The 14,574-nt window shown below is 40.3% G+C and overlaps 1 protein-coding gene across 1 annotated transcript in view; it reads right to left on the bottom strand.

Annotated features, from left to right (window-relative positions):
- Positions 1-14,574, bottom strand: part of usp9 (ubiquitin specific peptidase 9) — a 78,350-nt gene that overhangs the window by 41,529 nt on the left and 22,247 nt on the right. Inside the window, exons 3-12 of the mRNA XM_034186148.1 lie at positions 9,453-9,598; positions 6,691-6,770; positions 6,226-6,338; positions 5,187-5,405; positions 4,729-4,844; positions 4,343-4,594; positions 4,094-4,229; positions 3,838-3,990; positions 3,046-3,150; positions 1,347-1,553 (exon numbers count right to left, since the gene is read on the bottom strand). Coding sequence (XP_034042039.1) covers positions 1,347-1,553; positions 3,046-3,150; positions 3,838-3,990; positions 4,094-4,229; positions 4,343-4,594; positions 4,729-4,844; positions 5,187-5,405; positions 6,226-6,338; positions 6,691-6,770; positions 9,453-9,598 — 1,527 coding nt within the window. The remainder of the gene's footprint in view (positions 1-1,346; positions 1,554-3,045; positions 3,151-3,837; positions 3,991-4,093; positions 4,230-4,342; positions 4,595-4,728; positions 4,845-5,186; positions 5,406-6,225; positions 6,339-6,690; positions 6,771-9,452; positions 9,599-14,574) is intronic.

Consider the following 14,574-nt stretch of genomic DNA (forward strand, 5'->3'; position numbering starts at 1 on the left):
ACATTTGGAGAAGCAATGCATTTCCTGAGCGGGCCAACCCTGTAATGAAAATAAAGGTTTCAAAAATGATTCCCCAAAATTTTCATAATAAAAAGGATGCACATCATCACGTCATGCGCAAGCCATATCTGAGGCCGATCTGACAAACAGTCAGAGAGGGTGTCGGTACAGTCTCTCCATCTGCACTGCTGGAGCCTGCATCTGGATTGCCATGCACTGTGGACAAACCATGGTCTTTCTTGTTCCTGCATGGGTACACGTGATGTTCAGAAGGTGCAGAGTAACTTCCTGCATGATGTCTAGTCTACTTGTGGTTTCTTTGTATTATAATATGTCACTCATGGAGTGGGTCAGGTCTTGGGATGCATACTGATAAGATTTTATCGATATTGATTCCGCGTATTGATCAGATTCCTTATAGATATCTCTTGTGAATTTTCTGTGTACTCAAAGTAGGCTTTACAGGTTTTCTATGTCTGCAACATTTTATTGAGTCTTAAAGTAAACAAATACGAAATTGGTCAGTGGATTCTAGATTACTGGACATAAACAGAAATAAAAATCTGTAGTTTTTGTCAAAAGCATTTCCTTTCAGACATTTTGGCATGAATGTCACTCCATACATCTGAGCTGCACGTCAGCGCAGGATGTCTCAATCGCACAGCATTTGGAGCTGTGCGAATGGAACAGAGGACAATTCTCTTTTCTTTCTCGCAACAAGACAGGAGTCCCAGTTAGTGACTGTAATCTGCACAAAACTGACTGACAATTGACATTTTAATGGCTTTGATAGGTGTTAAGAAGCGGATTTGCCGCTTCTAAAAAGCAGCAAAGCAAAGAACCAATGAAGCAGCAGTTCAGAGCACTGCTTCATTGCTTCAAGCTTCAAAGCGGAGTCACGCTACAGAAACACTTGATTGCAAACCCGCTGAAGGGTCTGCAGTCAATGTAGAGAAATTATTTTCCCGACAAACACCCTCAAAAACAATGGCCGCTCTGAAGGACCAATAAGGGAATCGTTGAGCAAAAAAGGCTATTGATGTCGGTGAATTGAATCTTTTCTTAATGATTCTCGAAAAGAACCAGTTCCCGATACCCAACCCTAGGCAGGTCTAGACCTTACTCACCTATGGTGTAATTCATGATTTGGTGCCAACAAACCAATCAATTGAAATAACTGATCAATTCATCGATTATGAAAATAATCCTAACACGGTTCAAAAGTTGCATGGCCAAACAAATTTTGAAGAGTGTAATTCTATATTCCTCATCCTCTGTGTACGGGCTATCGCAGGATAATAATCACTAGCTGCAGCCTTAACCTAGTCTTTCATTGATCAGACTACCTGAGAGCAGCTATAATCCAGTATTTTGATGTGGGCACTAAGAGCTTGGTCCATGATGTCCACAGGCACGTCATCGCTGTGTGCCAAGTTCCACAGGAGGTTGAGGACCTTGTGGGCCATCACCCCATCCTTGTCATCCTCAGCCAAGCGCCGGATGAGTTCCAGCAACTTTTCACGCTGCTTCTTGCTGGCATTGGTCCAGCTCGCCTGCATGAAAAGACCAAAGTCCATTGTTTATGATATGAATAAAAACAGCATGTCAGTGCGACAAAATGCTGTGAGTGCACTAAGAAAATGTGAACCATTGTGTACAAAGGCCTGTGGTTTGGGTTCAACTCCGTGACACTGCTCTTGGTTTTTAGCTACACTGAAACAACTAAGAAAACAATTTGCATGAGAATGTGACGTGGCTTGACAGAAACCTTTGAATACCTCAGTCACAAATCAATTGTTCACATTAACAAGATTTTCTCAATCTGTTTAACATTTGAACAAAACATTGCCTTGCAAAAGTATTCGGCCCCTTGGTATTTCACACAATTTAATTTATTTATGCCATTTCAAATACAAAAAGTATATCAGGCATCTCAAGATAAAAAATTCTAAAATGATCTTCCTTAAACTCAAAGCAAATCTCTACAACTCGATATAAATTAATTTAAAACATAAAAGCCAAGATGATGGATTGCATAAGGGCCCCTTCACACGTAGGGCACCGCTCGTTCGGCACTTAGAAAATGTGTGGCCATTCGCACTACTAACAACAGTCAGCAGATAATCAGTCTGTCCACAGCTGCAGCTGCTCGCACTGTGTTCCTACTCGAAAGACACTGTCGTGTGCACGAACCACACGTTGTGCACACCTGCCCACCGGTGCGATGTTTCGTGGTTCGCTCATACAAGTTATTTTGCCGTGAGTAATGGGCCCTCAGTAATGGAACTCTTTTATAAAATACCTGTAAATAATCAGTTTTATTGACGGTGTTCTTCAGACAAGTCAGGGGATGGATACATGAACATTTTCAAGTCACTGAATATGTTTTGGACTTTAGTTACATCAGTTATGAAGAAATACAAACAGGATGGCACTCTTTGGTAAATCTGTGTGGAATGGACAGTTCCCAAAAACTGAGTGGCTGTGCAAAGAAGGAGAAGAGTAAGAAAAGCTACCAAGACACAGAGATAACCCAGAAGAAGTTCCAGGCTTCTTCTGGCTTCTGATTGGAGAAATTGTGCACAGTGCATGTTTTGCATTTTGTATCCCCAGTTACACAGCTTCGTGACAAGGCGGTATCACCAAAATATCAAATCTAGGCATGCATTTCAGATGTACCTTCTGGCAAATTGTAGCTGAACTTTCAAGTCTTCTCTTGAAGAATATCCTCCTCTGTACCATTACAGGTATTATACCAAAGGGGCCCGTTACTTATGCAACCCATCATCTTGGCTTTTATATTATTAATTATTTTATATCAACTTGTAGAGATTTGCTTTGAGTTTAAGGAAGATAATTTTACAAATTTTTATAATCGAGAAGCCCGGTTTACTTTTTGTATTTGAAACGGCATAAAAAAATTAAATTGTGTGAAATACCAAGAGGCCAAATACTTTTGCAAGGCACTGTATAAAACATGAATTTGACTGTTGGTCAAATACTAATCAATCACGAACAGCAGTGGAATGTGGTTTGCGCTCTTACTTTAAAACAGTCAAACAGGTGATCAAGCTGCTCTGGTGAGAAGTCCCACGCCAGCTTTGCCAGGAGGTCATGGACGTTCTTCACAATAGCTTCGTGTTTACCGGCCTGTAATCACACAGCCAATAATAATAAAAAAAAAAAAAAAAACTGCAGCCTTGTCACCATCAGCAGTGTCCAAATGTCCAGTGCCAAACTGTCTCTCTAGTGAGATGTTTTGCTCGTTATTTATCACTTACAGGTGAGTGGCATTTTTCAGTCGCATGCACTTTGACTAGATGTTGTTTGGGAGATAAATAGAGATTCCGATTACTCACTTGTGTCCTATTATGTAGGAAAAAAAGCCTCTTCTAGAACTGTCAGGCAACACCATGCAATATGTGTGAGTCAGATAATTTTCCCATTCTGATATTTGTGTACGCATATTTTTGTAATGTTAATAACTTGGATCATGACAACAGTTTAACATTCAGGCTTTCAGCCAAAACTGGCCACCTGAAAGTGAGCCTCAGATCATGGATGAAGCAGGATACAAATAAGTGAATACTGTCTTAATTGTGTTCAACAGGAAACCATTTCTTCTTTTGTCTACTCCTACTGGGAGTCATCACAGCGCCTCTTCTGTCGACATCAACTGCCCACATCCTCCTTCACCCCATCTTTGGCCTTCCTTCTCGCCTCCATCCTCAGCACAACATACCTCGCATCATTATAACTTATGAAATTTAATACTGCACACTGTACACACTAAAATCTGTTCAAAATTAAATCAATATGATCAGACTTCAGTCATACCTGTGCAGCCCAAATATTGTCCAGGTCTTGCATGGTAAGAGCTTTCTCCTTGATAACAAAGCGAAGGATTTTCTCCAGCTTCTCGACATACTGCGGCTGGTGCAAACTGTCCCTCAACACTATAGACAGGATGTGGTTCTGCTGAATCCACTCCTGGGACAGCAGGAGGACACGCAAAACAGAAGAATCAGATTCTGAAGAACAAATCTGCTTAACTCTACAGACGCCGTGAAGCACACAGGCGAGCTCAGCTTACCGCCATGCGCTCCGCAGTGAGCCACTCCTCCTCGTCAGGGTTGTGTCGGTGCGTGTAGTAGGACACACTGGAGATCACTTTGTTAACTTCATTTAGTGCATTCATTTTACCATTAAAAGAAGAAATTTGCAATAACCTACAGAGAAAAATCAACATTTAAAAGGATGCCTTAATACTTTTAGCATTTTGTTACAACAGCATTGTCAAAAACTTTAATATGATTAAAAGACATAACCAACTGTTGCTTACCTAAGAATCATTTTTAACCTAAAAATCTCTAAATTCTTCACTGTCTCCTCCTGCCCTGGCACACGAGAAGCCAGATTCTTCAGGGACTTGATTATCATGGACAGTGCATCATTTTTGGCTTCATTCTTGGCCTCTTTCTTTAGCTCCTCATCTGTAAGATTCTCTAGAAACTGTGGAACCATCTCAATAACTGGAAGGAAGTACTTCTTTACTGTGTGCAATGTGAGGAACTCATAACACTGGCCAAAAGGCCTGTGGGTACAGAAGAGGAGAAAAAAAAAAAAAAGAATGTTCAAGTCAGCTTACAAAACCCGGAAAAACACAGCACTTTGCAAGCCTATTAAAAAAACTGAGATGTGTGCTGTGTAAAACTCCAGGAGTCTCACTTGATAAGTGCAGCAATGATCTGGACGTTAAGTGCTTGGCCGCTCATGAAGCGATCGTGCAGCATTTGAAACCCATTTAACGTGCCAAATTTGTTTATCAAGTCCACCAACCAGCCCTGCAGAGAAGAAGGGAAAAAAAAAACAAAAAAACAAAAAAACCACCAAATACCAAGTTATGAGAATGTTCTGCAGCTGTGCATTTACAGAAACATCCAAATCTCATATTTCGCAGGGGAGATCATCAAGTAATAGTCTCTCTCTCACCCCAAAAAAACAACACAGCAAACATCAGTCAGAATGTACTGCAGCTTTGTGTTTGCAGATACACAAATCTGATTTAAGAAGGGATCGTTACCAATGAAACAGAGTACCAGTCTAGGTTTGTGAAGGTTGACTGACACATTCGTTCAGTAGGGCAGAACACATGCATTCAGACCAATCTTAAGTAGTTGACTAACTTTAGGCGATCGAGGGTCTGGTGGCCGGGCAAAGAGTTCGTCATCAGCTAGCTGGGCTCCAGCAGGGACCGTCTCAGAAGGACGTGTGCCATTGTAAATGTGGAACTTGCAGTGCGGGTTGGTGGCCATTGCCAACAGCTCCAGTAGAGGAAACCAGTCCTGAGAGAGCTTGGCTACACACAGTTCCACCAGCCTGTGTGTGTTATTGATGATACACCTCTGTGAACAGAAGTATTAAAACAATCCATTATGAAGAGATGGATGGTGTGCACGCACACACACACACACACACACGTATACAGTGCATCCAGAAAGTATTCACAGTGCACATTTTGTTATGTTACAGCCTTATTCCAAAATGGATGAAATTCATTTTCCCTTCAAAATTCTACTCACAACACCCCATAATGGCTTCATGAAATAAGCTTTGAAGAAAAAGGGAAATGCCAGTGCTTCACAGACGTCTGTGCAAAAAATTAATTTAAGGTGCAAAACACAAAAGGGACTAACATTTCGATGTAAAGATTACATCTTCAGAGTCATAGTGATATTACCTATGTACTGCAGAGGAAGAAAATTGCAAATTCTCTGACCATCTTTGCTCCTCAAAGACTAAGAATACCTTGTACAACATCATGAGTACAATCACCTGTTTACATCAGTTATCTTCGTTTTGTTTTTCACCTAATTATGATTACCTAATTATATATATCGTTTTCTCTCAGCACCTAAAACACCTTTGAGCTCTTCCAACTGGACAGTGTCGACACTGTGTTCTGGGGACTCAAAGTACGATCAAATTGCAACAATTAATTACTCAGCAAGGCCAATGTAAAATGTCACTTTCATAAAGAAGTTTCTCATTCCTAAAAAAAACTTTATATTCTTTAATAATGCATAATTTACACCAGAACTGAGTGAGAAGTTGGAATGCCGGTAAAAAAAAAAAAAAGTTGTCCTCAAAAACACAGGACAAAAGATCTGTTTCTTCACTGAGGAAAAAACAATATTCCCAGGACCACAAAGTGAAAAGACTCACATGAATCTCAAACTTCCAGCCACTAACAGCCTCGTCTGTCAGAATCTTGGTGAAGGAGATGGTGAGACCATCTCGGAAAAATCGCTGGCAGGCCTCACACTTAACATCCAGTCCTGGAAGGAGAAACAGAAACACTGACATCTTTGTCTATCCACTCGAATGAAATGCACTGAAAGAAGTGTTTATTACAGAAATAATTTATAATTAATTGCTGAACACTTTTAAACTAAAGAACCGTCACATGGGACAAATGCTACAGGTAAAAGAATTTCTACACTCACCTGAAGTTCCAACAACATTCTGTATGATTGGACTTTTCTCTTATGTGTGACCACGTAAGAGAAGAAGCCGATCATTACTTATGATGGAAAACATATTGTAGTATGACTAATTCCAACAATTAAATCGAATAAAAACAGACTACAGACATTAAAAACAAACAAACAAAAAACACTAAGTTTTTACCTTTTTTACTTAGATCTATAGCAGCTTCCAGGAGAACTTCAAGCTCTCCTTTAGGCAAAACTGGAACAACCCAACGGGGCCTAGAAAGGAGGAGGACAGGTGATTAATGTTAAACCACAAACAGCAGCATTTCAAGTGAACAGTTAGCCAGTGCCCATTTCACCCAAAAGCCTGAGCCCCTCAACGAATGTCAGTCAGTGACAGAAGTCCAGTTTAACCAGCTAGTTCCATTGCAGCTGTGATTTACAGACTGGACACACGTCACAAACATGTACAATACATGTGTGAGAGACATTTGGATTAATGGCGTTATATCCAACTTGAACTGTGTGGTCATTCTGCTTCTTTAAATGTTGACTGTGTGACGGTTGTCCATAAAAACTTTTAATCTATCCGCCTAAGCTGCATTTTTATTCTTTATCTTTCTAATGAAACAAAATCCATTCTCAGTCTCTAAATTCTAACAGCTACAAGTGGCCACAAAATTATCAGGTAAACTCAGTCTTACGTTTTTTTGTTTGTTTGTTTGTTTTTTGGGTGTGTGGGGGTGTTTTTCAAAATCTTTAACCCCCTGGGGTCTGAAGGCATTTTTTTGGACAGTTCACTCACCTGGCATAAATGTTTTATTATTGCTGTTAAAAGCTCACCCTGCATCCCACAATCAAGTAGTATGTCTCTTTTTTTCAGGACAACCTGTACTTTCGGAATATATATATATGCTATAGTGGTGTTTTATAAATAAATAAAAGTTTACAAACAGAAATAGGAAAGGAAAAAAGCGGAAAATTTTCACACATTTATTCAAAACACACTGCAAACTATAATAAACAACTATTTTGACACTATAAAAGTAAGTTTCTATCTTATATCATTAAAAACCTGTGTATCATAAAATAAAACTTGTATTCCGCCATCGTATATGATGGTGTCGAACCCAGAGTTAATAGATTAGACTTTGTTTGTAAAACTTTATTTTACCTCTGGAATGTATGTTATCACTGCAATACTGTTATTTTTTTTTTTTTAACTGACAGATTTGTTGTACAATTTTATTGTCCCTTAGTGTCAGATATTTAGTGAGCAACAACAACAAAGGATTTATATTCACTTGTAAGCTGTTTTACACAAACATTTCAAACCGAATTGACATCGATGTCTGCAGATAATGTTTATTTTTTTAAATAAACAGTGTTTCCATAGCATTTGCTTCGCCACATTTCCAGTTTTACAGTTTCATAATTCTCACAGCCATTAGGAAGTGCCCAGTTATCAGCAACAGCTTCACAGCCACACATCCTGTATGGACTCCATCACACAGCGAGCAGACATGTATGGACTGGCCATGTCAAACCAGCATCCAATACACAAAAACATAACTTCAGGACTAGTGGTGCAGTTACTGGTAACCCCACCTACTTTCTTCACTCTATCATGACCACATGTGAATGGGCTGGCGTACATCGAATAAGTTTTGTATAAGTCAACATCACAATGAAGCATGCTGTATTGTAGTACAGCAAGCTCATAGAATAAGTTTGTGCATGCACAATATTTTCGACAAATGCCAGGCATGTGTCTCATACGTCCCGCAGACATGGGCCATAAGTTGTAGGTAAATTATGTGATTGTTAACACGTTACTGATAAGTTACTCATGAGTTGAAATACATCGAGATAATGTCTAGCGTACCCAAAACTTATTTCTAACCAATGAGTAACGTCCTGTGAACTTATGTGTAACTTGTAACGAACTTATCTCCAACACATATTAACATGTGTAGACTTATTTGACGTGACCACAGAACTTACCGAACATGTCAGTTGCCATATAATAGCATACTCCCCAAATTTTTCGTGAGTCGGCATATGCTGGCTAAATCGTCAAGGTGTGACAGGCCCATTAGGAAAAAAATAAATAAAAATCCCCACCTCCCCCAGTACAGTTGTCACAGAAGGGGAAACCAGCTATAGAAACCAAAACCGTTTTTTTGGTACCAGGCTGTACATATGTTTATTTTAAGGTGAACATTTTAACATGGGCTTGAATCGGAACCTGCTTACTTTTGGAGCCTCCCTCAAGAGGCCAATCAAGGAACTGCACCCCTTGTCGTCTTCATCTGAGCTCACCGAAGCTTACCACTTGGTCATGACCCAACATCTCAGCTGTGCACTGATATAGAAAGCCATTTATCAAAACAAAAACCTTTACCGAAAACATGGCTGCCTCATAACTGTTGATCCATCGGAAAAGAAAAGAGGAATCTGTAGCCTCTTTCACATAGAAATCAGACACTAAACAGACTTTAACCTTCTAGCTCTCGAGTGCAAAGTCTGTGATGTCTGATTGAGCTCTATCAATAGCACAGGTCATTGTCCAGATGAGTCACAGTGAGCAAGTGGTTATGTTGATGACATCTGGTCAATTTACACAAAAACAGGAACAAACACATCTAACTGGAGAGTGATTTGGGAACTTGTGTCAATAAGGGCATTCACAGAAATCTTCAGACACATTCAAGGAACAGCAAGAGCAACTTCTGCAGTGAATTTTTTTGCATCATCCTGCTGCCTGCAAACTCTACCCAGAACCCACCCCTCACCAAAATCAAACCGACTATTTCCAGCAGGTAAGGATGTTTCTGGCATGGATAAACTCCTATTTGTGAGCTGTATGTATAAAATGGCAACCTCAGACAACATCGGGACCTCGTTCACCGAACATTGTTGAGAAAGCTGCTAATGATGCACCCTGCGAATTCACACCTGTTGATCATGTCATCCAGCTTGGCCAGGTCAGTGTGAGGGAAGGCAGGCTCCTCCTCTTCCAGCTGAGAAGTCCCATCCCCGTGAACTTGATCATCTGGCGGGCTCACTGGAGAGTTCTCATTCGAGGAATTCGGAGAGGATGTCTGGAGAAAAATACAAAATTATTATTACTTGGGGTATAACAATACACTAGCGCCACGATACAATACATAGTGATACAGAAGTCATGATTTGATACACATCATGACACACAATTACATCACGGCTCACACCAATTATGCAGAACACCTGTGGTGAATGTTTAACTTTACAGAAAAATTATTCATCCATCCGACCAGTCACGAGAGGCAATCCACAAAGCCCAACCTGCCGATTAACGATAATTCTGACATAACCTATAGTCTTTCTTTGGGGAACTAACGAACTAAGTCAGGTGTGCTCAGCTGATCAATAACTACAAAACACCAGACCTGACTCATGCCGAGTCAGGTCATGAGTATGTACCAGGTACACATGGAAAGCATGTAAGACAGGTGATCTCAATGACTCGGGATGGTGATCCCTGGTGCACACAATTAAAACCATTTCATTTGAAGAGCCCACCAATTCACAAAAATGAAAGATAAAAACAATATGCTCCCAACTGCTTTGACATTACCCTTTACATCTGTATTTAATTTATAATATGAATTGCAATTTTAATGGTACATTCTTAGCCTTGTGAGGTTGCAAAGCTCAAGAACAGCCCAATGGAAAACAGATCCTCTCTTCAGTGTAATATCCTTAGCAATTAGTGATCAAAACAAAAGGTTTGGCCTGGGGGTGTCATTATGGATAAAGACACATAATTCACAAACTTTGGTGAGCATGCAAACACATCACTGGAGTCTTACGTTTTTGTTTTTACTGGGGTCGGGTGGGTTCCAATGTTGTTCCTCACTAAATTTCATGATAATCCACCATGCAAGAAATATAGAACTATTCTGAGCAGAAATTATGGGGAAAGCCGTAATATGATACACAGTCATCTCAAAAAACTGAGCAACTGGGCAAGAAGGAGACTAGTGAGTGAAGCCACCGAGACACCAGTGACAAGTCAGGAGTAAGCAGTGGTGGGCACATAACCAAAAAATTAACTTCGATAACAGATAATCAGATAACTGAAAAGTTATCTTCGATAAAGATAAAACAATAAACCACCCAAAAATGTATCGGAAGTTACAGATAACCGATAAATTCCAATATTATCTCTGGCACATTTACAACTACTAGTAAAACAAATTTAATAGCTTCTAGTAATATTAAAAATAACAACAGACCCAAACAATGAGACAACACTTTTTTCTTTCAACGTTCTGCCCCTGCTGAAAGCTCTTGTTTACTACAGCGCTCCCAGCACAGAGGCACCCCGAGAGCAGCCATAAAGCCAGCTCTCTATCAATTACAACGCTCCGGTCAGGCGGAGGTCTTGAAAAATAAAGTCATGCTGAGTTATGGTTTTGATTTATAAATAACATTAATACCGATAGAATAACTCCATTAATGTCAATTCTGTCATTTGTACAAAGTTAAAACATATCTTTTAATGTTGAATAATGCACTAATTCTGAGGTTTTGTAACAGACAGATCGCAAAGGATTCTGGGTAAAAGTGCCTCTGCTAAACACTGATTGGTTCAGTCATTCATTATGTAAACCAACACAATGTGACGTCTGTTGTGTGTTGGTGCTTAAAGATAAATGTGCTTTTGTAAAATATTCCATTTTTTTATTTGTAAAAACAGGCATTTTTACGGAGCCCTGGAAGTGTCATCGCAAAATGTTTTGCATGTGGAGAGAATGTGTGCACGTTTTATGATGTTGTAAAACATGCTTTACACTGTGCGAGATGATTTTTCATGCAGGAATTTTTTGGACCGAGTTTCAGTTTAATCGTGCGTCCTGCATCGTGTAGTGTACATGGAGTATCAAGCTGCGGTCAACATCTGACAACCACCTCCTGATCGACGATCGTATGGTCGAATGAGAATCAAACCTGTTTGATATATTATTGTGGTCGGCGGCCGTTGTGAGGGTTTCCTGCTTCTGAAAAGCTACAAGCATCCAAACGCTTGCACTGTGCCTGTGCAAACACTGCAGAGCTGGCTTGTAATATTATTATTATTATTATTTTGCTGTTGTTTTGTTTTTAAACTTCATTTGCAAAAAAAAAAGGCATTTGCAAAGCCAAAAAGTTGATTTGACAATCATCTGATATAACCGGGGTCAAAATAAATAGAACACTGCCATCTACTGGTTCCCAGACGCTTAGTACTTAGGGCAAATACTGCCATGAACACTACCGGCCAGTAGATGGCAGTAGAGGCCTTGAAAACAAAATTCCAGATAATCCCTGTCTGCTACATTTAAAATGCGTGGAATTTAACAAACGCAAATACAAAACCAACGTCTATAAACGCAGAGAATATATTCAAGAGAGTTTTAGGCACTAGAATTTAATGCTGTTGTCCGTGGAGCCTGAACAGAGTGTCTGAAATGCATTTGTCCTCTCGTGACGTACTGAGATTACATCATCGTACCCATAATGCACTGCGGGGCACAGCATGTGCTCACAAAACCTTAAAAATTAGCACATTACTTACAACTAAAACATATATCTGATATTTTCAATTTATAAAATTTCAGACATGACAGTATTTTTAAATAACTTTTCCAAAATTAGTTTGGTTAAAATTTGAACCATAACTTAAAAATGTATGCCTCTGGATGACTTAGGTGATATTGCCAGCATATCGGTATGGTGTTAAAGGAAATTTTTTTTGGGGGGGGGCCGTTTCTCCTTTGTCTGCAGAGGATTGAGACGCTTTTCATACAATCAGTTCTCTTCTGTTTGCAGAGGTTATAACTGTGCGTCTGTTACAAAACTTTTAACAGGTGGGTGCTGAACTGATTTTAAATTTTCAAAATGGTTGTCGCTGTTCAGCTTTGTTTATCGGTTTAAAAGTTATTGGACAAAAATTAATCGGAAGATAATTGGTCCGATAATGGTTTTTAAAGTTATCTAAAAAGATAATCCGATAATGAAAACATTATCTTCGATAATTATCTGTTATTGGATTATCGGAAGTGTGCACACCACTAGGAGTAAGACTTCAATAGCTGTGATGGGAGAAACTGCAGACAGCTCAGGTTTTACCTGTTACGTCACTAATCAGAACCTCTTGGAGGAGTGGGACAAAAAGATTTTAACAAGAAAACAGCTGAGTTCTAGGCTGAAGTTTCCAATGTTTCTTCAGACATATTTTTAAGAAAGTACTTCACTGCATCACTCCACCACTAAGCTCTACAACAAAAGCTATTGCTGTCCAACAACTTATGGATCTGACTGTAAACGTAAGCAGGGCATCTGCAACCAGCCAACTTCCTTCACAATTTTTAAACTTGATTAGGATTAGTTACGGACATTACTCAAAATAATGGTAATTTTGCTGGAAAGCTTGTGGTCATGAAGGGAGACAGAACCAGGTGGAAATGGCACACTCGTCTACAAAGCCAGAAAGAATAGAACTTGAACTGCTGTTACACGCACCTGTTTATAAAGCAACACATGCCAGTGGGAAGGCCCACTTTTCTGCAGGGTTAGGGTTTCTATTGTTCTTCTCACTAAACATATATGAAAGCCCAACAGGCAGAGCTCCACTGTGAAAAGCACACAAACAAAGCCATCCAAGTCACCACAGTCCGTGCAAATGGCACCGAGTGGTGCTCTCGTCATCTTCACCTTCATGACCAAAAAGTGACGGCTGGCGTGCTCGTGTTGGAATTAGTACGCGAGCATCAGCCACAGTCCCATTAATACACATCGTAGACGAGAACAGACATACAGTGCCCCTGTCAGTGTGCCGACCCACCGGTTTGACAGTTTTCTTTCTGAATGCTGTCTTGAAATAATGAGTAAACTGTGGTGTAAGTAAGAGGGATGCACCGAAAGAAAACATGCAGAGAAATATGAAATGTGGGGGTGTGTGGAAAACGCTCCTTCTGCTTGGCTGACCTACATAGGCAGCTTGTGTTTCACGTCTCACCAGCGCTCATCTCTATCCAACAGAGGCCTGCACCGGCGCGCATGCACACATACACACACCCCTTTAGCCATCAGTCAGGAGGCTCTGTTCATTGATGCCTAGCCTTCCCTCTTTCGCACTGTTTTCTGCTCCTTCTTTTCCTCTCCTTGGGCATCTGAGTGGTTATGTATCAGCAATCAATCTCTCTCTCTCTCATATATACATACACATACACATATATACATATACATATATACATATACACTCAACAAAAATATAAATGCAACACTTTTGGTTTTGCTCCCATTTTGTATGAGATGAACTTAAAGATCTAAAACTTTTTCCACATACACAATGTCACCATTTCCCTCAAATATTGTTCACAAACCAGTCTAAATCTGTGACAGTGAGCACTTCTCCTTTGCTGAGATAATCCATCTCACCTCACAGGTGTGCCATATCAAGATGCTGATTAGACACCATGAATAGTGCACAGATGTGCCTTAGACTGCCCACAATAAAAGGCCACTCTAAAAGGTGCAGTTTTATCACACAGCACAATCCCACAGATGTCACAAGATTTGAGGGAGCATGCAATTGGCATGCTGACAGCAGGAATGTCAACCAGAGCTGTTGCTCGTGTATTGAATGTTCATTTCTCTACCATAAGCCGTCTCCAAAGGTGTTTCAGAGAATTTGGCAGTACATCCAACCAGCCTCACAACCGCAGACCACGTGTAACCACACCAGCCCAGGACCTCCACATCCAGCATGTTCACCTCCAAGATCGTCTGAGACCAGCCACTCGGACAGCTGCTGGAACAATCGGTTTGCATAACCAAAGAATTTCTGCACAAACTGTCAGAAACCGTATCAGGGTGGCTCATCTGCATGCTCGTTGTTCTCATCGGGGTCTCGACCTGACTCCAGTTCGTCATCGCAACCGACTTGAGTGGGCAAATGCTCACATTTGCTGGCGTTTGGCACGTTGGAGAGGTGTTCTCTTCACAGATGATGCGAAGGAGATGTGTTGCACTGCATGAGGCATATGGTGGT

The sequence above is a fragment of the Thalassophryne amazonica genome, chromosome 14 (assembly GCF_902500255.1).
Source record: "Thalassophryne amazonica chromosome 14, fThaAma1.1, whole genome shotgun sequence".
In the NCBI taxonomy this organism is placed as follows: domain Eukaryota; kingdom Metazoa; phylum Chordata; class Actinopteri; order Batrachoidiformes; family Batrachoididae; genus Thalassophryne; species Thalassophryne amazonica.